The following is a 20,332-nucleotide window of genomic DNA, read 5'->3' as shown; positions in this document are numbered from 1 at the left end:
CTAACATACCATATTATTTCCCTTACTGATGTACATTCCAATTACTGAGTAACCCCTAATGGGATGGGGGTCCAAAATCCAAGACATCCGTATTGCGTATGATTCATCCCTTTTCTGAACTCTCATGATCACTTGGCACTTCCTTGATGGCTTTTTCTGCATTCTGCTTTCTGGCACATGCCTATGTATGTTTATTTCTGCATTTTTCAGTTAGATTATAAGCCCAGATAATTATGTAGCTCTGTTCTCTTGTCCTACAGAGGGTCCTGTCAATGTTGCTCAAGGTGAAGCCTGATTTATGCCTGAATTTGGTCTGTCAGTATCACCTTTCATCTCTCTTTCAAGGGCATTGTTCTACTTATTTATTTATTGCAATGCTGAAGATATAATGCAATACAGATTTAAATCCCACGTATCACCAACTTCCCACCCAGACTTAGGCACCACAGCCTTTCTGACCTAGGCTGAGGTAGGAGTCCATGCCGTTTACCAGGATCTGGGCCTGATTAAAGATTATCTCCAGAATCAATGAACCCTGATGATGTGATTCCAAGGGCACTTAAAGAATTGGCTGCCCTGGTTCATTATTAGAAAGCATTAGCTGTTGCTTTAGAGAATTCAGAGAGAAGCATTTGCTGTCTTGCTTATCTTTAAAAGGGGAATACGAATGATCTTGGAAATTATAGACCCGTTAGTTTACTGTGATTCCAGAGAAGATACTTGACCTGATCGTCAGATAATCAATCAGCAAACAGCTAGAAGAGCATAGGGTACTGAGTAATAACTTACATGGGTTTGCGAAGAAGAGCAAATCCTGTCAGATCAATCTAACTTCTTGCTGTGACATAGTGATGGATTTGAGTGGATCTGGGGTAAGTGATAAATGTAATGCATCTCTACTTCATTAAGCCTCCACAATGCTGTGATCAACAGGTAGGAAGGTGAGTTTGGGGCCAGGCAGCTCTGTTGGACTACCCATTGGACCATTTTCAGGAAAGGAATGGGTAGTTCAGGAGTGATTTGAAACTTGTTGTTTGTGGCAGCTTAGAGCCTCTCTGTCTCTTAAAAAAAAATCTTCTATAAAGTTTGCAGGTAGCAGGATCCTGACAGGATTCAGGGAAATTTTGGAAGATGCAGTGGAGAAGGTAACAGTCCTACATAGGACAGCATCCTTCCCCTGAGGTCATCCTTCTACTGAGGTCATCATTAGAGCCTTTGTGCTGTTTAGGTCTTTCAGTCAGCAGGGGCAGTGGAGAAATTGGAAAAGCTCAGGAAAAGAGGGAAAACAAATCATTAGGGGCACAAAAATAGGACTTAGAAAAGAAATAGAATATGGTTTTGGTGACTGATTTCTTGTCCAGACTAAATAAATTCATCATACGGGAAGTAGTTGTTCCAAGGAGTATAATAATAACTTGCTCCTCATTTTAATAAGGATTAAAAAAAAGAAATGTATTTATTTATTTTTTGTTTGTTTTTTAGTGTTTATGCATTTATTTTGAGAGGGAAAGAGAGCGAACAAACACGAGTTGGGGAGGGATAGAGAGAGAGGGAGAGAGAGAATCCCAAGCAGACTCCACTCTGTCAGCGCTGAACGGACCCAGCACAATGCAAGGCTTGATCCCACAGACTGCAAGATCACAACCCGAGCGGAAATCAAGAGTTGGTTGCTCAACCAACTGAGCCACCCAGGCGCCCCCAAAAAGAAATGAATTTAAATGGAAACCGGAAAGATTGAGATTTTGGATGAGAATGAAAATGAACTCTTAACAAGAGACAGGAAAAGGACTAGAAGATGGGCTGCAAGTTGAATCAGCCCTCCCTAGTGTTCTTTGAGAATGGGCTACCCACTTGGCAGAGACACTTTATGGGCAAGGGCTGCATGCCTCCTGGGGTTGGGCTTGGGACTGAATCAGATCATCCCAGCTCTCCTCCTGCCTAGCTCCCAGTTGCTTTCAAATACTCGAGTCCTCTGCATTGTACATTTCTGATCCTTATGGGAGTGTGCCATTACCCCTTGGGGGTGGAAGAGGCAGAAACAAGTTTGGGGCCAGGATCTTTCTGGATGCTTGGCATGGGGTTCATTTTTCTGATCTGTCTCTGATCTTCAGAAGTCCCTGAATCAGCTTATTGGGACTGTCCTAAAGGAATGGCGTTGTGAAAACTAACAAGTGTAAGCTCTGTTATACTTGGGTGAGTAACAGTATTGGTTATAAACATGGTAAAACATCTGGTATTTTCCATTTATCATCATTTTTGCTGTTTATTCTTGCACTTTGTTCAGCTAGGTGAAACTGGAGTGGTCTGTTTGCCCGTAAAAGGCTTCACTTTCTGGTTTTTGCACTCTTTGTTTTACGTTTTGATTCAGATTAACATGATAGATATTGGCTGAATATGAGACTTTTACATTTGAAAACATTTTTTCACTTAAATGTTAATTTAGGTGGTTTAAGTTGCTTTAGAGACTCTCAATTTGAGAAATACAATTCCTTTCTTGCTTTAGGAATCATTTCCTGATAGGGAAGTAGGTTTTTATCTGGTTTAGGAGAATCCTGACTCCTTTGTCCTGGCTAGCAGGAGTTCGTGTTGCTCATTTTGGTGTGGATGTGCATGGAATAATGGTGGTTGTGACCCTAAGGCCCAGGAAGCAGCCTGAAAGCTTTGGTGGGATCTTTAATTGTCCATCTTTAACCTGGGGGCAGGTTCTTTCACCACCTTAGTATTTAGAAAGGAACAAAAGCAAATGTAAGTGAGGACAATGAGGTATAGGCCACAGCACAAGGAGAAAAGAAGTAACCTCAGCTATCCGGATGGCCAAGGAGAAGGTAGCCCAGCTCTCCTTATCTGGGGAGTCATGTCCTAGCTGCTGCCTGCCCTGCCTCCCTTAGTGCCCTCTGGCTGGGCATCAGGTTCTGGGGTGTAGTCTTTTTTCTCACTGATCTGCAGCAGCCCTGCCGACTGTTTTCCTTCTCATCTGTATTCAAGTGCCCATAACTTGGGAGAAAAATGACCTTTGGGGTTGAGGTTTTCTAGTGTTTGGTCTTTGTCCACAGGGGCTTTTTTTTTTTTTTTTTTTTTTTTTTAGGAAAGCTTGAAGAAACTCCATCTGCATTTTGAGTTAGAACCATGAGTAAAGGAGTTTCTTTTTTATAGAAAATTGTCCAGATGCTGGGTTATTTGGGGAGGGGGGGGGTGGGGGAAGTTTCATAGTGACAGGAGAAGGAATAATATAGAAGAGAGGCATTTGGAGGATTTCAGTATGACTTAGAGCTGGTACATCATTATTAGTCCTTTGTGAGAGAGACATTTTGGAAAACTTCACAGGAAATTGGTTAAGATCCCTACAAATCAAACTATATCGATTCCCTTCTTTATTTAGGGCTGAAAGGCAGAATCCCCCTACCACCTACCCCCTCCCCCATCCAGTGTGCACACATGCACACCACTCTTACCGTGTGTTACCTTGGTTCCTGTACACTCCCAAGTGGACAGAAAGGCAGTTCCCTAGAGAAAGAACCCACTCTTCCCTCCCCATTCACTTGTCCTAGTCACAGCCCCTCCAAGTAGGAGGGGTCTGGCCAGGGTTTTTATTGCAAGGGCCCGGTTGTTGGGTTGTGGTCCATCTGCCTGTGGCCCCAAGTCAGCCTGCATTTTTTTCTGTACAGACAGGCAAAGGCGCTGACGCTATTCTTCTAAACTGGGAAATGAAATGCAAAACCGACGTTAATGTAACATTATGGTTGAGATTAAATGCACCAAAATCAGGAAATTCAAAGTTATGCTTCCCACAGCAACTATAACTCAGCCTCATCTGGCGTGTGTAGTATTTTGTGTTAGTGCGGATGGTGTTATATGTTAAGACATTAAAGTTAACACCATAAGCAGAGCACAAAATGCTTGAGGGGGCTGAGTTATGACGACTGTGTGAGCTGTAAGTGTTCTTGCACAGGCTCCCGACTCCTGGTATAATTTTTCCCTTGCCCATCAGACCAATTATTGCCTTTCTTTTTACTTATATCTCTGCTTTAACACGCCCTTCTTCCAGGGTCACCATAAATGAATTCCTCTATTGGTGGCCAGTGATGGTGGTAGGAATGGGACAGCCCACTAGGCCCTTTTGTCCCTTTTGTTGCTGCCTCCATAAAAGTGGTGCTTCCCCCTCCATCTCCAAAAGCCCCCCCCCTTCACGGGCTGCTGTTTCCTGGTGGTCCCTCATAGGGACCCCCCCCTCCCCACCTCCCCGCTGTCCCTTTTCTTTGACTGTCACTGTAGCTCCTCACAACCACTCCCCAAATGGGAACAAGCATTTGCTGTGTTCAGGTTTTGGCCCTGTTGTAACTTCACGTGAGAGCTGAAGGGGCCCTTCTTTATTTGGAGCAGACATAGCAATGTAGAAGTAAAATATACATCCCAGGGAGTGGAGCACTGATGCATGGTGGTGCTGCCTTATGTGTTTGGCATAGCAGAGGTACAGATCGAAGTGGGTTTATTTGCTCTATTCAGCCTGCTTCTCTATCTTCTTCAGGGTTTATACCTTCAAGCTGCTGTGGTGTGTAGTTAGGGCTATGGAGTTGCCTGGGGGTGGGACCAGGAACTTTCCTTGGGGAGCATTGGGTCATTGGTAACAAAATCACCACATAATTTAGTACAAATCAAGAAACCTCCCCCTAGCCTCTTATTATCCTGGTGGCCTCCCCAGGGCTGACACAGCTGTTGGAATGCAGATTTTGTTAGACACTGGGCTAAGGTTGGTGGTGGGGAAGAGTTCTAAAGAATAGAGCCATTGATAAATGATGAATGAAATCAGGGACTGTAAATGAACAGTGACACTGAGCTGCCCTTTAATCAAGTAAGCAAAGGAATGGGGAGGACCTTATTCTCTGTAACTACCTTAGAGGCAATGCAAAGGCCTCTCTTTACTCTTGGGTTAGTAACTTCAAGCTCTGTATTAGATGCTGGGGACATAGAAACAAGTAAGAAATGATTCCTACCCTCAAGGAGCTCATAGTCTAGGAGGGTAAACCTACATGTAACCACTGTTAAGTATTTGATTACATCACGTAGTTAAGTACTTGGTGCAGTGGGGACTCAAAGAATGATCAACCCTGCTCACAATGTGGAGGAGAGGTCACATGGGCTTCATGTTAAGAGAAATTTAGGAGATTTAAGAGGCCAAGTCGGCCTGTGGCCTCTCAGAACTTTTACAGCAGGAATGAAAGAAGGTGCTCACAGAGTAAGCCACGATGAATTGGCCTAAGTCTGAAAAACTGACCTGGATTGCAGGGTCGTGTGTGGGAGTGCTGAAGATGAGGAAGAGGGAGAATGAAGACTTTGTACGTGGCAAATATTTCACTGTTTGGTTAGTAGGATTATCTGTATTGGTTATATGGTGCTTCTCACATTCAAGCTAGCAGGCAGGTCTTATTGGGATGTTGTGAGAGTGTAAAGGCCAGAAGAGGTTTGAGAGAATTTTAGCCAATAAAGTATGGGCCAAAATGTAAGGGTCAGCATAAAAATATGTAAACTGAGAGAAAAAAAATACGTAAGCTGAGGCCCTGAATCATTGTCAGGGGAAGCTAATCCAACTGCTATTGAAGGTAGCACAGGGTTGGGCTACTTGGCCTTTTGGGGGAAGCAAGGGCTGGAGAATGACATGGCACCTCCCTCTGACCTCCAAAAGTATTGGCAGTTTGGATTTGGATCTGCTAGACATCCCTTGGGAAGACCCACCTTCCATAGACCATGGAGGTTTAGACCCTTCAAACAGATAAAGAGCTGGCTGACTAACATTGAGGGATGAGATGGAAGGATTAATGAAGAAATAGACCTGGGTGACAAGAGAAGATGTGCTAGAGCAGAGGTGACTGGAGGGCATAAGGTTGTAGGGGGTGGTGAGCTCTCCCTCTGAGCAGCAGCAACAGATACACAGCCATAGAAAAAAAGCAGGTAGTGGAGATGTGAAATCCAGGGTAAGTCCATAGGCTTCACTTCTCCCTGCCTCCATCCTGTCTTGTTTTTCTTCTCCCCCAATATTGATTACATTTCTTGCTTTGTAGACTGATCCCAGTTGTTTGACATGAGGAAACTGATATTAGGAGATGCCTTTTCCATCTCTTTGTCTTGTTGGGGAAAAGGATCCTGCATCATTTTGATTAAGATGCCATTGGGGTAACTATTTTTTATTCTCTTATCCTGGGTGTTCACAATACTTAAAAAAACCCCACAGCTATACATTTATGTGATGAGTTTTGAGCTCTAGCTGTGAAAATTGAGTCTTAGCCTAAAAGCCTGAAACAAGAGTATTCCCAGATTGACACTAGCTCCCCAGCCTGGCAGGTCTGCAGCAGAAGGGTGAGCAGGCTGGAACAGGCAGAGAAGGGTTTGTGTGTATAGAGTGCTGCCACGGGCAAAGCCCTGTTAGGTGCTGAGAGAATCAGAAAGAAGGTAAGTAGACTCTGGAGGGAGAGACAAACATCAGCGAAGCTTTTAATTTGATCTACACGTACCTTGGAATATGTTGCTGTTTTGGTCCTATCCCTGTATGTAGTGGCTAATGGGAGATCTTGGTCTGTGGGCAGCAAAACAGATCTGTTACATGAGCAGTGCAGTTCTGTTCCAGTGCTGTGGTATCCAGTATCTAGTTCCAGTGCTGTGGTATCTAGTATCCAGTGGTAGTATCTGGTAGTACGTGTTCCAGTGCTGTGGTATCCAGTGCTGAGTATCTAGTCCTAGGGAGGCCCTTTTAGCCAAGGTTTGGTCTAAAGTCTAAATGCTGGCAGAAGTTCTTATGTGGAGCTGCTGATGTTGCTGAAAGGAAAGGAGCGTACCAAGTCCACAGTGAGGCTGGGAGGCAAAGTTGGTGAGCCAGAAGAGGAAGTGTGAAGGTGTTGTTGAATGGAATAGAAGAAACAGATGTTGCAAGCCAGGGTTCATGGGAATGGAGTGAAAGTGTTCTAAGGGGTTAAAAATGGACGTGGGGAACCTGATTAGGAGGCATTATTTGAAAGTGATGTTAGTAGGTTAGACTAAGGCAGTGATGGTAGGGATGGAGAGAAGAAATTATGTGTTGTAGCTTTTAGATGTGCTCGGGGGGGGGGGGGGGGGGGGAAATGAGCTTGAGAACCATGCTTTGAAGTAGCTTGTAGCTCATTTGGATACTGGTGGGCTCCTAAGAGTCAGTGGTACTAAGAGATTTGGCAAGGGTAAAGATGGAATCTATGATTGTTGTAAATGGGGTGCTCTGAACTGAAGATCTATACTAAGGAGATCTGATAAGGCGAGTTCTGTAGTGGTGATATAAGTAGGATCTTTTAAAAAACATTTTTTTTTAACGTTTATTTATTTTTGAGAGAGACAGAGTGTGAGTGGGGGAGGGGCAGAGAGAAAGGGAGACCAAAGCCGGAGCAGCCTCCAGGGTCTGAGCAAGCGGTCAGCACAGAGCCTGACTCAAGGCTCGAACTCACAAACTGTGAGATCATGACCTGAGCCAAAGTCGGACGCTTAACCAACTGAGCCAGTAGGATCTTTTTGATCCTTGTTTGGTCCTACCTAAGGGAGGTAAGTAGTAATGATTAGGTAATTGGATGATAACCGGAAAGAAAGCTTGGAACCTTGTTCTCCAAAAGTGTGATAGAACTGAGAGCCACGGCTTAAGAGTGTGGTGTTTGGAAATGGAGTCCAGGGACTCTGTCTGCATTGTTGACAAGTTTTTTTGTTTTGTTTTGTTTTCCCCAGTGCTAGTAGCATTTGAATGAAAGGCCAACTAATAGACTGGAAGGGATTGGTAGTTAGTTGGGGATGGCGGAACTAGGGACTGAAGAATGGCATATGAAACATGCCATTTTGATCAGGTATACTTTTACTAGAAAGGTAAGTGACTAGAGAAACAAGGCCAGGGTAGGCCTTAAAAGGAAGTTCATGGTAGTTGGTTGATGTTGGCAAGGAATCCTTAGCGTGGTGCCTCAGGATCTTGTGAGAATTGACTGTGATCCTTTTCCAGATCTGTGGCCAAAGTTAGGTCTTTCTCAAGAAGTCTTCATAGGAGAAGTATCCAGTCCTGCTTTTTGATTCATTTGGACAGAAGGAAGGTAATTTTCTGGAGAGCATAGTGTGAGTGCTCTGTGGGTAGCTGATGCCCCGATCTTGACAATATTTGTCAAGGGAGCAAGCATTGTCGTGAAAGAAGACCTCTTGCTAGTTCCCTAACAGAGAGGTGCCAACTTCCTCAATAAAGTTCTGGGATGTTCTGGGATGTGACATGCCAATTTTTCTCCCCTGGATTGTGGCAGCAAGGAGAATGAAGTTTCTGATGGCAAGAACCAGGAGTGGTTGGGAGATCTAAAGGGCTTGTCCCAGGTGCTTGAAAGTGGGCCAAGTAAGGGTTTGATGTGAGAAAGGAACTGACACCTGTGGCTCAGATTCTCACTTGGTCAGTATATCTGTGATCAGGAGGTAGTTTCATAAATGTTCTAGACTATATCTTTGTTATTCAAAGTGTGGTCTAACAGCCAGCAGCATCCTCATCATCTAGGAGCTTGTTAGAAATGCTTGTTAGAAATATCAGGCCCTAATCCAACACTAAATACAATCTGTAATTTGACAAGAGTTTTGGATAACTTGAAGTCTGAGAAACACTGCTCTAGTCTAAACCAATGGTTCTCAAACTTTAGCAATCAGAATTGTGATCAGAATCATCTGGAAAGCTGGCCACAGATTGCTGGTCCCACCCTCAGGGTTTCTGATCCAGAGTCTGGGGCAGAGGCCAGGAATTTGCATTTCTAATAAACTCCCAAGTGAGGGGATGCTCCCTGTGAGGGAACAGGCTTTGAGAACCACTGACCTCCCTAGCTTTTTCGTCTGTAAAATAAGACAGTGATTCCTGCCTGCCTTACAGAGATATAGGATCAAATGAGCCAATGTGTGAGAAAAGTATTCAGTTCATCGTAGGCAGGATGTCAATCTGTGTATTGCTTGCTCCATGGTCAGTGATTTTAAAAATCTGTCATGCCAGCACAACTGTTTCCCTGTCCTGGCTTCTGGCCAGCAGCAATGGTCAGAGAACAGGAAATCTGTGAAGCACCCCATGGGAATACAGTCTTCTGTGGAGAGACTAGTAGTCCCTTCAGGAGCGGGTCCTCCTGAAGCCCAGTCAGCTTCTCAGGTCTCCTACCCAAGTTGCCTACCAGAGCCTCTTTCTGGTGGGGCAGCCTGGTCCTGTCTTGATCACCTGTTATCCCAGGGTAGTGGATCTTTAGTGCAGTATTTGTGCTGATTGGGAAAATGTCCTTTGTCTAACCAAGCCTCTGATTTTATCTTGTGATACTGAGTACATTACATGACTTTCCCTCACCATACTGGTTGATTAAATGAACAGGCATTGGGTGCATGTGGCCAAGTCCCATAATGTGTACTCTGGACCTCCAGAGTGAGGGAAACTAAGGTAGAGGTTCTTCTGATAAGAAGTAATATAGCATAATGGTTCAGAGCATAGAATGATCCAGAGCTGGACTCTGGATTTGAGCCTAGACTCCACCACCTACTAATGGTATGACTTGCCTTGGGCAAGTTAGTTGTACTTTTTATGCCTCAGTTGCCCTGTTGCCAAAAAGGGGTTAATAGCACCAATCTTGGGGTGCCTGGGTGGCTCCATCGGTTAAACATGCTACTCTTGATTGCGGCTCAGGTCATGATCTCAGGGTTCGTGAGTTCAAGCCCTGCATTGGGCTCTCTGCTCTCAGTGCAGAGCCTGCTTTGGATCCTCTTTCTCCCTCTCTGCCCCTCTTTTTCTCACTCTCTCAAAAATAAACAAACATTTAAAAATATATGAAAAAATATATATTAGCACCAGTCTCAGGACTGTTGGGAGGATGAGATATAGGTGCTTAGAACAGTGCCTGGCATGTAATAGCTATAGGAGTTAGCTCTTACGAGTAGAATTAGCACTAGTAGTATTCTTACTCATGGCTTCATTGCAAGGTATTGGGGAATAGCAGGTGGCTGGGAAGCAGGCCCTGCTTTGGGAAGCGTAGAGAAAGCCTTTAGGCCCTCTATCAACATAGTAGGTAGAGCTTAGGCACCCCCAGAGAGATTTTTTTTTCCTCCACTGGAATGGTAAGTTAGACTTGAGACTTTCCATTTCCATGACTTCCCTTAGTGCTGCCTCTGGTGGGCCTCTCCTGCGTACAACCCCAAGATTTGCTTCAATTAATTTTATGACAAATACGTATACAGGTAGCTACAAAGAAATCGTTTGGTCGTTTGCTGCCCTAAAGGGTCAGCTTCACAGAGGCCACTAATATCTGCAGTTATTTACAATTGAGTATGTAAAAATGCTTGAACTGTGGCTGATCCACAGTCATGTAAGGTAGACACATAGATGCACACTACTGGGTGAAGATGCAGTTTTGAAAACTTTTGGTCTCAATTTATTGTATTATGTTTTTTTTTAAATTCAGATTTCAATAAAAGCAAATTATACATCACTCCGCACACTCCCCCCCCCCCCCCCCCCCCCAATAAAGAATAGCAGTGTCTATTTTCAGCCTCTTTTCTACATTTTAATTGCTTTGGGGTCTATGGGGATAGTGAAAAGGGACATGTAGGTGAAAATCAGCCTTTTAAAGCTCTGATTTTTTACCCTTCCTTGTCCTGAAACTTCGAGCATCAGCTCTCATCTGTCAAAGTGTAAATCAGCAATTAAAACCCAAACAGCCAAATGCCAAAGATGACCCGAAGCACAAAGCAACTGACAAACAAGTCCGGACAAATCGACGGGTAATTTATAAGCTTTGCCCTAAAATCTAATTATTTGGCAATTCGAATTTGCAGCCAGCCAGGGCTCGGCAATAAATTTAACCCGCCATAAATTATTTAGGAGCAGGCTGTGGTGTAAATCAAAACCACGAGTGTTTGTTTAAGAAATAAGCTCCTTGTGCATAAAATGTCTTTTTTTTCCCCCCAAGGGAGAAACTGTTAAGCAAACCGTGCCCTGTTCCGTTGCCCAGTGCAGCCCTCACTTCCCCCTCTCAACTTCTCCTCTTCCCTGTGGCCAGGAGGTACCTTGATCCCTTGGAGGAAAGCCTGCCTTTGCATGGGATTTGTAGCCCAAAACGAAGTATTTGCATAAAACTCATGATTTTGCCACATACTGCTTTTTCTACCTCGTGGTGTGATGTTGTTTTTGGATTTATCAAACCTTTCTGTGCACATTCTGGAATTTCCTTCATAGGATAGAGGGAAGGTATAGATTAGTTGTTACCATTTCTAAATCGAAGGAATGCCAGTTCCTAGGTTGAGAGGAGGAAGCCATGAGAAATGATCTGCTGATTCCCTTATTTCATACAGGACCATAGAACCATCAGCTCAGGCAAAGGAGAACTTGTGCTTTGAAGAAAAAAAAAAAAAGGTCTGTAAGAACACTATACTGTTAAAACTTCTGTCCCATTGTCAAGAAATTCCAGCAGTCCAACCTAAGTCCCTTCTGCTTAAAATCCTTCTGTTGTTGTTCTATCTTCAAATACAATCTTATCACTGAGGACAATTTAGTTGAAGGGAATTTGAATACCCTGAAAGCAACCTACACATTTATTTCTTGTAATCTACTGATTGTAGGTGTGAAATTTCATTTGGACCACTATTGCAGTTTTGTCCTGAGACAAATATTTACTTGGTGCTTCCTTTTTATGTGTCTTTCCTCCCCTTAAAAAAACAAAGAAAGGTTTGCTGTTGTCATTTTATTGAGGGAGACAGTGGATAGAGTGGGTTTGAAACCATGGATACTTTCAAAAATCCAAATTCTGAGGCTTCTGTCTTGAGTTGTCAAGTTGTGGCTAGTTCCCATCCACCATCAGCAGACCAGCTTTCTGAATCTATCATGCTCTACCTTTGGACAACCTAGTGGTGCAGGTAGCTTGTGGACAGTGTAGGGTGACTAGCTATTCCAGTTTTAGCTCTGAAAGTTCTGTGTTCCAGGAAACCCTTGGTCTGGACAGACAGAAAACTGAGACATTGGTGGTTTGTAGCAGTGAAGGGAGGATGGGAGGCCACTTAAAGATGAGAGACAGGAAATGCTTTGGGGTGTTCTCTGTCTGGATTTGAATCCTCACTCCACCACCTACCATGTTTGTCACCTTCAGTAGATCACATCACCTCCCTGTTCCTGTGGAGAGCTCTGTAAAAGCAGAGATCTCTGTTAGAGCCGTGTGCTTGGCTTTTATCTTGCTGTTTATCCTCCCTTTTCACATGTTACTTACCAAAAGTGGAGAGAGCGAGGTTTGCATGCGAGAACAGAGCTTGTGCTGGCGAAGCAAACCTAGGGCTCCTGGCTCCCACCCTCCCCGAGCCCCGAGCATAGCACCGTCTGCATCACTGCAGTTGCAGTGCAGCCTATGCAGCAGCGGTCCTCCAGGACTCTCTGCCCGCATAGTCCACGGTCTCTTGTACCTTGAGAGCAGCCTCTCTTCCTAGGAGACAGACCAAGCTCACTAAAGACAACCTTTCAGACTGGAAGAATCAGCTCTTGACCCTTCAGATTTTGAAAGCTGTGAGTCCTGTTCTAAGTCTTATTTCCCCATTTGGAGTCCCACTTCTGCCCCTCACAAAGTGTGAAGCCTTGAGCAAGAGACCACTTCTTTTTTGGGCCTTAGTTTATCTGTAAAACAGGGATCATGACAATTGTTGTTAAGAGGTTTCAATGAGGTCGTTCCTGTTAAGCATTTAGCAGAGTGTCTGCCATGTAGTAAACAACAAATGGAAGGAATGAAATGATTCCATTTCCCAAGTGTCCCGAGGGTGTCGGAGCCAGCTCCTCTCTACCCCTTGCCCAGACTCCAAGCACCTCAGAGAGAGGAGCCACATCTTCTTGTATTTGTCTCTATGTCCACACCCAGCCCCTGCCTGGTAAATAGTAGGTGCTTAATAGTGTTGATTTATGAGCTGCTGCTGCTGCTGCTGCTGCTATGACCTATCTTCCAGGATTAATAAGGGTAAGATAAAGAAAATGTATTTGCAAGTATACTATAAATTGAAAGTCCTAATGCTCAGTATGTCCCTCCGCTAAGATACTTATCATAGTGCATTCTTCATTATTTGCTCAGTGTCTTTTCTGCTCACTAGTCTGTGCACCTCTCCAAAGCAGAGATACATCTCTCTGAATCCCACTGCAACACCTGTACAGTGCCCTGCACACAGTAGGTGCTACTCAGGTAGTTTAATTGAATGTAAATGACATACAGTTGTAAGGAATCGTGGAACTATTCTTAGGGGAAGAATAAAGGACTGGTAAATACATACTGGTTCTTTCCTTCCTGGTGCTACCTCCACACAAACAGACACTCATCTACTCCTAAAAACTTTTTCCCAGGGTAATGAGGAGATGGAGGGAAAAGGAGAGGCAGGAATAACAGTGTCTTTATCAGAGCAATTGCCTCCAGAAGCTAGTACTTAGGCACATCTTCATAAGCTCCTGGGTTGGAAGTTACTAAACCTGTAACTTTAGCATTCCCTTTCTGATCATTATGAGCTAAAAACTGTTGAAGTGTTTGGCATGCCCCAGGTGCACTGGCTGCAGAGTCATGTCAACTTGGTAGAGATTAGAGTTCTGCTCTCCTAAATGGACTGTTGGTGCCAGTATTTTGAGGTTCTGGGCTTGGTTGGGCAATCTTGGAAGGTAAGAAGTACCTAAGTGAGAGCCTTTCTGCTGACTCCTCATGGGGTCTTCTATCTCTCAGCTTCTCTTTGCATCCTCATTGGCTTAAATGAATATGCCTGTGTGCAAGGTCATTGTTACAATAGCTGATGGTGCTGAGAAAGGGCCTGTGCAAAGTCATGTTCTGAGATTCGCTCTTGAAAGTCCCTCTTCTTGATCTTAGGAAGAAGGCCTGGCTGATGGGCTGGTAACACTGGGCAGGTGTATTTATGATAGGTCCAATCCACCAAGTCCCTGGCCCCCAGGCATTTCAGGGATCTACTCTTCTTTTTGCTTGGAGCCTAGACTGGCTTGTTCCTCCTGTCTGGGAGGGTGATCCTGAGTGTGAGCACAGGTTGGCTCCATTTCCCTAGGGGCAAGGAAGCCAGCAGCAGGACAGTTTGAAGACAGAGGTGCAGTGGGGAAACCCAAAGGCTAAGTTTTCAGAGAATCTACTGGGGATGCTGACTTGGTGCTAGTCAAAGCAGGAGCTGAAGCGCTTACTATTTTATAATAAATACTAATGAAATTCTAGATCTATAATAACATTTCAGATATCTGAAACAAACCATGTGCTTGTAAAAAAGTGGGAAGAGATCAACTTTAAGCCATAAATTCTTGGTAATAGAGGGTTTTTTTCCTATTTATGTTTGATAGATATTTTTGTTTCCAGAGGAATGTCAACTCCTAATTTCATAATGTATCATGGGCTTAAGAAAATTGAATTTAATAAAAGCCAGAGATGAATGGCATCCTTAAAGGTCCCAACACTTGTCTTTATTAGCAGGACAAACTGCAGGTCTCCAAACACTGCTTCTCTCCAAATGAAAGTTTAAATGAAAAGTACAGTTGTGTCACAGGTTAAATTTCATTGTGGGCCCAGCTAACATTGTTAGTGAGGAGCTGGCTGTATTTGTTTCTTTAGACACCAGGGCAGCCAAACTCACCAGGCTGTGGAGCCCCTGTTGGGGAAGTGCTGCTCCCACACAGTGGGAGGATAGATCAGAAATTCGGGTGTCAGATGAGCCCCACCTCAGAGTTAGCGCTTGGAAATCTTTGATTTCTGATTTTTCAGGGGGACCAATGTGTATTTTGCTTGTATGTGTGCCTCAGTTTTATTTTTCAGCACGAAATTCTCCTCTCCCATCTCTGCTTAGTAGTGCTTTGTGAGGAATGAGAGAGGCCCGGGGAATTGGGATGAGTACCCCCCTCTCTTCGAGTTGGGAGGAAAGATACCACCTAATCTGAGCAGCAGCTAGGGCCTCCTTGCTGTGCCCCCTCTGCCTCAGCCTTGCTGCCCTTCCTATCTCCAGGGGCTCCTGTTAGCTTCCCCATCTTTGGGGATCAGCGCGGGGAGACCAGGCAAGCAGAACCTTTGAATTTCTCTGTTATGAAATCTGACTGCCTTGATTTGGTCTTCAGTCCTGCTTTTATGTGTTGGATAAAAATAGATGCTTTAAAAACAAGCGTGGTGGTATTACGTGTGTTTGAGGAAGAGGCTACCTGGATGCCCTGGGATATCAAGGAGATCGGCCATTTCTTCCATCTTCCATCTCGTCCTTGTCCTGCATGCAGTCAGGTGTCCACAGCTTCTGTGCTGCTCCTCCAGGCTGTCCCCGGAGAGAACCAGTTTGCCTTGATTTTAGTGATATGAGAAAGGTTCCCTCCAAAACTGGGGACCTGGGGTAGGGATGCTGCTGGAGCTGACTGCTGGGGCCACGGAGGGGGCAAAGCTCCCCTTCTCTCTCTGCAGTGGAGGTCTTTTCCACATGCTAATTTTACTCGGAGGATTTTGCTTTTTATTTATTTTTTTTATTATTTCCTATTTGTCTCTTCCAGATGTTTTCAGGGCAGTTTTTTTGTGTTGTAAACTAATTCCATTCATGTTTTAAAAATTTATGAAAGCGCTAATAAAAATGTCAAAGTGGTAAAAATGTTAGCTTTTCCTCTGCTTTGATTAAATTTTGCAAACTGTTTTTGAATATTAAAAAGCAATAATTTTTTTATTCTCTCTCCTCGCTTTCCCTCTTCTCTCTGGTGCGTGTGTGCTCTCCTGCCCTCTCCCCCCTCTGGTGCATTCCTCCCTTCCCAGGAGCGATGTATGAGGCGTGCTGCACAGCCAGCGTTCTGCAAGCCTGTTTGCACACCAGGACCTTGGTGCTGTGCATCTCTATTAAATAACGGAGACAAATTAATCTTAGAGACACCAAACAAATTGTCACTCCTCCTCCTTCTCTTCCATTACGTTCCAGTGGACTGGGAAGGGCTGGCTAAGTGATTGGGGGGAGCAGGCTGGGGGAGGGTGTACTGCCTGAAAGAAAGGTGGGAGGCACTAGCTCCTATTACTCTTACTCAGTTTTCTTCTTCTCTTTAGTATCCCCTTTGGCTTTATTTATTATTTATCTTTTCTTTTTTTTTTTTTTTTTAAATGAATGAAGAAACTCATCGGTTCTGCTTAAATTTAAAATTTTTTTTTTTTTTTCAACGTTTTTTATTTATTTTTGGGACAGAGAGAGACAGAGCATGAACGGGGGAGGGGCAGAGAGAGAGGGAGACACAGAATCGGAAACAGGCTCCAGGCTCCGAGCCATCAGCCCAGAGCCTGACGCGGGGCTCGAACTCACGGACCGCGAGATCGTGACCTGGCTGAAGTCGGACGCTTAACCGACTGCGCCACCCAGGCGCCCCTGCTTAAATTTAAATGTAGAGGGCTGTGATTGGTCCTGTGGCTGGAGATCCAGGCCCATCAGGGCAGAGGCCTAGGCAAGGGGAAGGAGTGGGGCTATTTTCATGGCCTCCAGTGAACAAGCCTCTGGCAGAGAACCAGTTGGGGAAACTGGGCAGCTTATACTACTGTCTTCTTTCCCCTGTCCAGAGACAGCAGGGATGGGGCATGTGTCTAGTCCTGGCCACCTGTGAGGGTGTTAACAGTGGGAAGGTTAGAATAAGAACTGAGCTGGCACCGTTACACTCAGTCTTGGGTCTGGCCTGGCAGGAGCTAATGAGTCCAAAACATTCCCTCATTCTTGACTCTGAGTTATGAAATGGTTGGTTAAAAAAACATATTCTTTTTTTTCTGTATCTTTGCCATTCCAGGAAATTATCGAGTTCCCCATCCTGAAGCTAAATGGTCGAACCATGGAGATTGAGTCTACCTTTCACATGTATGTCCAGCCTGTAGTCCATCCACAGCTTACTCCCTTCTGTACAGAGGTAAGGGCCCTGGAGCTGGGTAGCAGGGGCTGCTGGGACGGGAGCTTATGGGTCACTGGTGCTCTGTACATGCCGCTTAGGGACAGCTTAAGTTTTATCAGTGGCTAAGGCAGGTGCATATTGGATTCAGCAGTTTTTATAAAGTCTGCCACTCCACTTGCACAACTGTGGTCATTGGGGACCCAAGGAGGGCACAATCTATCCCAGCTTCCCTAATATTTTCTCTTCCTTATCATCCCTACTCCTCCTGGTGTTGAGGCATTTGGAGTGGTATGCCACTCTAGGGTGGTGCTTTTGGGATTCAGCTTTTTTTTTTAAATTTTAAAATTATTTTAGTGTTTCTTTTATTTTTGAGAGAGAGGGAGAGAGAGAGCGAGCAAAGAGGGGCAGAGAGAGAGGGAGACACAGTATCCAAAGCAGGCTCCAGGCTCTGAGCTGTTAGCACAGAGCCCAACACGGGGCTCAAACTCACGAACTATGAGATCATGTCCTGAGCCAAAGTGGGTGGTTAACTGACTGAGCCACGCAGGCGCCCCTTGGGATTCAGCTTCTTTTCAGTTCCATTTCCTTTGGGGCCGCTTGACAAGATGTGAAGATTTCAGCTTCTTGGAGGGAGAGGTTGTATTCAGGCTGTCTTAGCTTTCTGGTGATGCTTTTCTGTCCTTGAGCAAAGTGGTCCTGTGTGAAGTGTTGGTTTAGTGGGAAGCAAAACTGTATCATCAAGGAAAGAGAAGGGCAGTCCAAGTGGGGTATGAGGACAGCCTGGACAAGGCTGAAATATTCTTATCCTTATCCTTACCCTGTGCTGGTGTTATACTCCACCACCTTGCCAGCAGGTTAGTATTTGCCCCATTTTACAGATTGTGAAACTGGGACTAACTGAGATCTTGATGCTTGATGCAGCTCAAAAGAGCTGCTAGGAGCAGAGAGGAGGTACCCCTGAAGAATTCTCATTCTCCGGCCTGTATGGAAAAGCTTCCTGTGGCTGCTTTCCTCTGTGATGTGTTGTGTTATAAACTCTGCGGTAGCCACAGGCTGTGGTGGAATCATGGGCCAAGTATGTATGGCAGCAGAAGGTAATGGGAAAACATGAGTGTTCCTGGAATCTTTTTAAGAATTTGGGGGCTAGGGTATATTCGAGACTTTGTGCCTTCTTTTAGAGATCTACTTGCTAAGTATGAGTGAAACATGAGGAAAGGAGTTCTTAAGTGATCCCAAAACAATCGTCTTGGCGTGGAGAATGCTGGGAAAGGGCCTGCCTGCCACTGGTGGGAAGGCCGCATGGGCTCTGAGGTTGACTCAGCCCAGATACAAAGTCTGAGGGTCGCTCCTGGGCTTGATGCCAGTGTTTGCCGCCCAACCCAGGTGGGCCTTTTGGTGCAGGTATCCATCTGCCAAGGTGTCTAGTCTCTCATACCTTTTGTTGTTTGTATCTCAGTAATGATGTTGAGATTCTTACTCCCTCTGGGATCTACATCCCCGCCCCCACAACCCTTGCCCCTGGGAATTACCTGTACCACCAGGGGGCGCTAATCTGTTCTTTTTGCCCCTTTTGGAAAAAATCAAATTTTAATGATGGCAAAAATCCCATTCCATATGGGAAGGGAAGAGTTTCCTAAAACAAGCCAGTTACCTGAGCCTCCACTAGCCTGAAAGTGCAGTGTCCTCTTGTCCTTCTCTTCCTCCTCTCTGTGTGCAGATTGCCCCTTGGGGGCTTCAGCTGCAGCTAGGCTGCCTGGTGCAGTGGGGCAGGCCCAAATTTGAGAAAGGTTGCTGGCTGTTTAGGGATGGAACAGCACTGTGGAAGCTCATCTCTGGGCAGGAGTGGATGCTTGAGAGTAATGGGAAAAGGGATCTTTTGGAATCAGGACTGCTACTGCTTCTTTGGGGAGGTAAGGGAGGAGGGATTGTGAGATTGTGATGGGAGATATTTTTCTTTTTTCTAGAAAGTTTCACCCCAAGACACAAATACGTAATTTGGAGGGCAGGAAGCACGGTGGGTTGGGACCATTGTTCTGAAGCCTTATCTGAAAATGAAGATATGGCTGTGCTGTGGCAACAAGTGTACCATTTCACCTCAGGCCTCCAGAGCCCCCAATTCTCCCTGACCTGGTCCCTGCCTTTTTGTCCAGCCTCACATCTCCCTGCTTCACACCCCCTCACTTCCCTCACCCAAGGTTACCCCCTCACAGTGTGCCTCTGCACATGATGCTCCTCCTGCCTGTATGCTGCTCCCACTCTCCACCCACCCCCCTTCTTGTCCTCTAGGACTTTGCTCAGGGTCACCTTCTCTGGGGAGCCTCCCCTGAGCCCCTGGCTGATCCCACTACACAAAGTGCTGATCAGATGCATTAAACTGTATATACTTATCTGTCTCCCCACTAGATTGTGAGTTCCTTGAGGGCAAGAACCAGATCTGATCCATCTCTGTCCCACCATTAGGGCCTGGTGCCAAGTAAACACTTGACACATGTTCCTTAAATGAATGAATATTGTTAAAGAGCTATTCAGCCACACCTTTCTCCCTGCCACCCCTGACCCCAAGTAACTGTACTGCTGACTCTCTTTTGAGTAAGTGAAGTCTTCTTTGGAAAACCTCAGATCATCCAAATGTTGCTCTGTCTCCATACCAGATGGAGTTGTAATGTAGAGAGAGGCATGGACAAAGGATGGGAGCCATCATTGTGGGGCCTAATCCAGCATGACAGTAGCTGCCTTTGGGGTAGAGATAGAGATCATCATAATCAGAGGAAATTTTTTCCTTAGTAAGTGTGAGGAACAACTCAAAACCTGTGGATTGTGCCTCAGCAGTTCCTCTAGTAGGATTTTCTCTTGTGCACAAGAAGTTCTTAAGAACCCTGGTCTGTGTGCCTGTGTGTGTGCATGCATGCATGCCTGTGACACGTGAGTACACATATGAGCACATGCTTGTGTGGGGGGAGAGACAGGCTCGGCAGGAAGAGGCATTCTGCCTTGAGTGGGTCTGTAGCCCACATATAGACACTCTTACTGCTCTGTGTAATGGACATGTTATTAGCCTGCTTGAGATTCTTTCTTAGTCCCCGTTGATAGTCTGCCTGGAGACTTATTTCTGATAGAGACAGGATGAGACATGTTTCATTCCTTCCCAAGCCCTTTCCCTACCACCTCTAAAATCTGCTCCAGCTCATCAGATCTCTGCCTCTAGCAGCTGGGCTGCTGCACAGTCCCTGACCGTGTGTAGTCTTTTTTGTTGTTGTTGTCATTGTCTTGGGGAAAAAAAAAAAAAAAAAAAAAAAACTAGAAAAAATACCCATTTTGCTAAATTCCAGTAAAGGGCTTTGTCTTGCACCTGTACTTATAAAGGCTGAGATTTATTGGTCTCTTTGTCTGAGGAGAAAGAGTGGGTCTGATTATCAGATTGCACACCAGAGACAAGTGCTTATGTAATCAACA

The 20,332-nt window shown here is 45.0% G+C and overlaps 1 protein-coding gene across 8 annotated transcripts in view; it reads left to right on the top strand.

Moving 5' to 3' along the window:
• The window catches only part of ERI3 (ERI1 exoribonuclease family member 3), a 127,920-nt gene that overhangs the window by 16,303 nt on the left and 91,285 nt on the right, over positions 1–20,332 (top strand). For all 8 annotated transcript variants that reach the window (XM_042950773.1, XM_042950778.1, XM_042950776.1 and 5 more), the window contains one exon: positions 16,781–16,897. In XM_042950773.1, the coding sequence (XP_042806707.1) occupies positions 16,781–16,897 (117 nt within the window). The remainder of the gene's footprint in view (positions 1–16,780; positions 16,898–20,332) is intronic.

Source organism: Panthera leo, chromosome C1 (assembly GCF_018350215.1).
Source record: "Panthera leo isolate Ple1 chromosome C1, P.leo_Ple1_pat1.1, whole genome shotgun sequence".
NCBI lineage: Eukaryota > Metazoa > Chordata > Mammalia > Carnivora > Felidae > Panthera > Panthera leo.
This window is presented reverse-complemented; position numbering and strand designations above follow the sequence as displayed.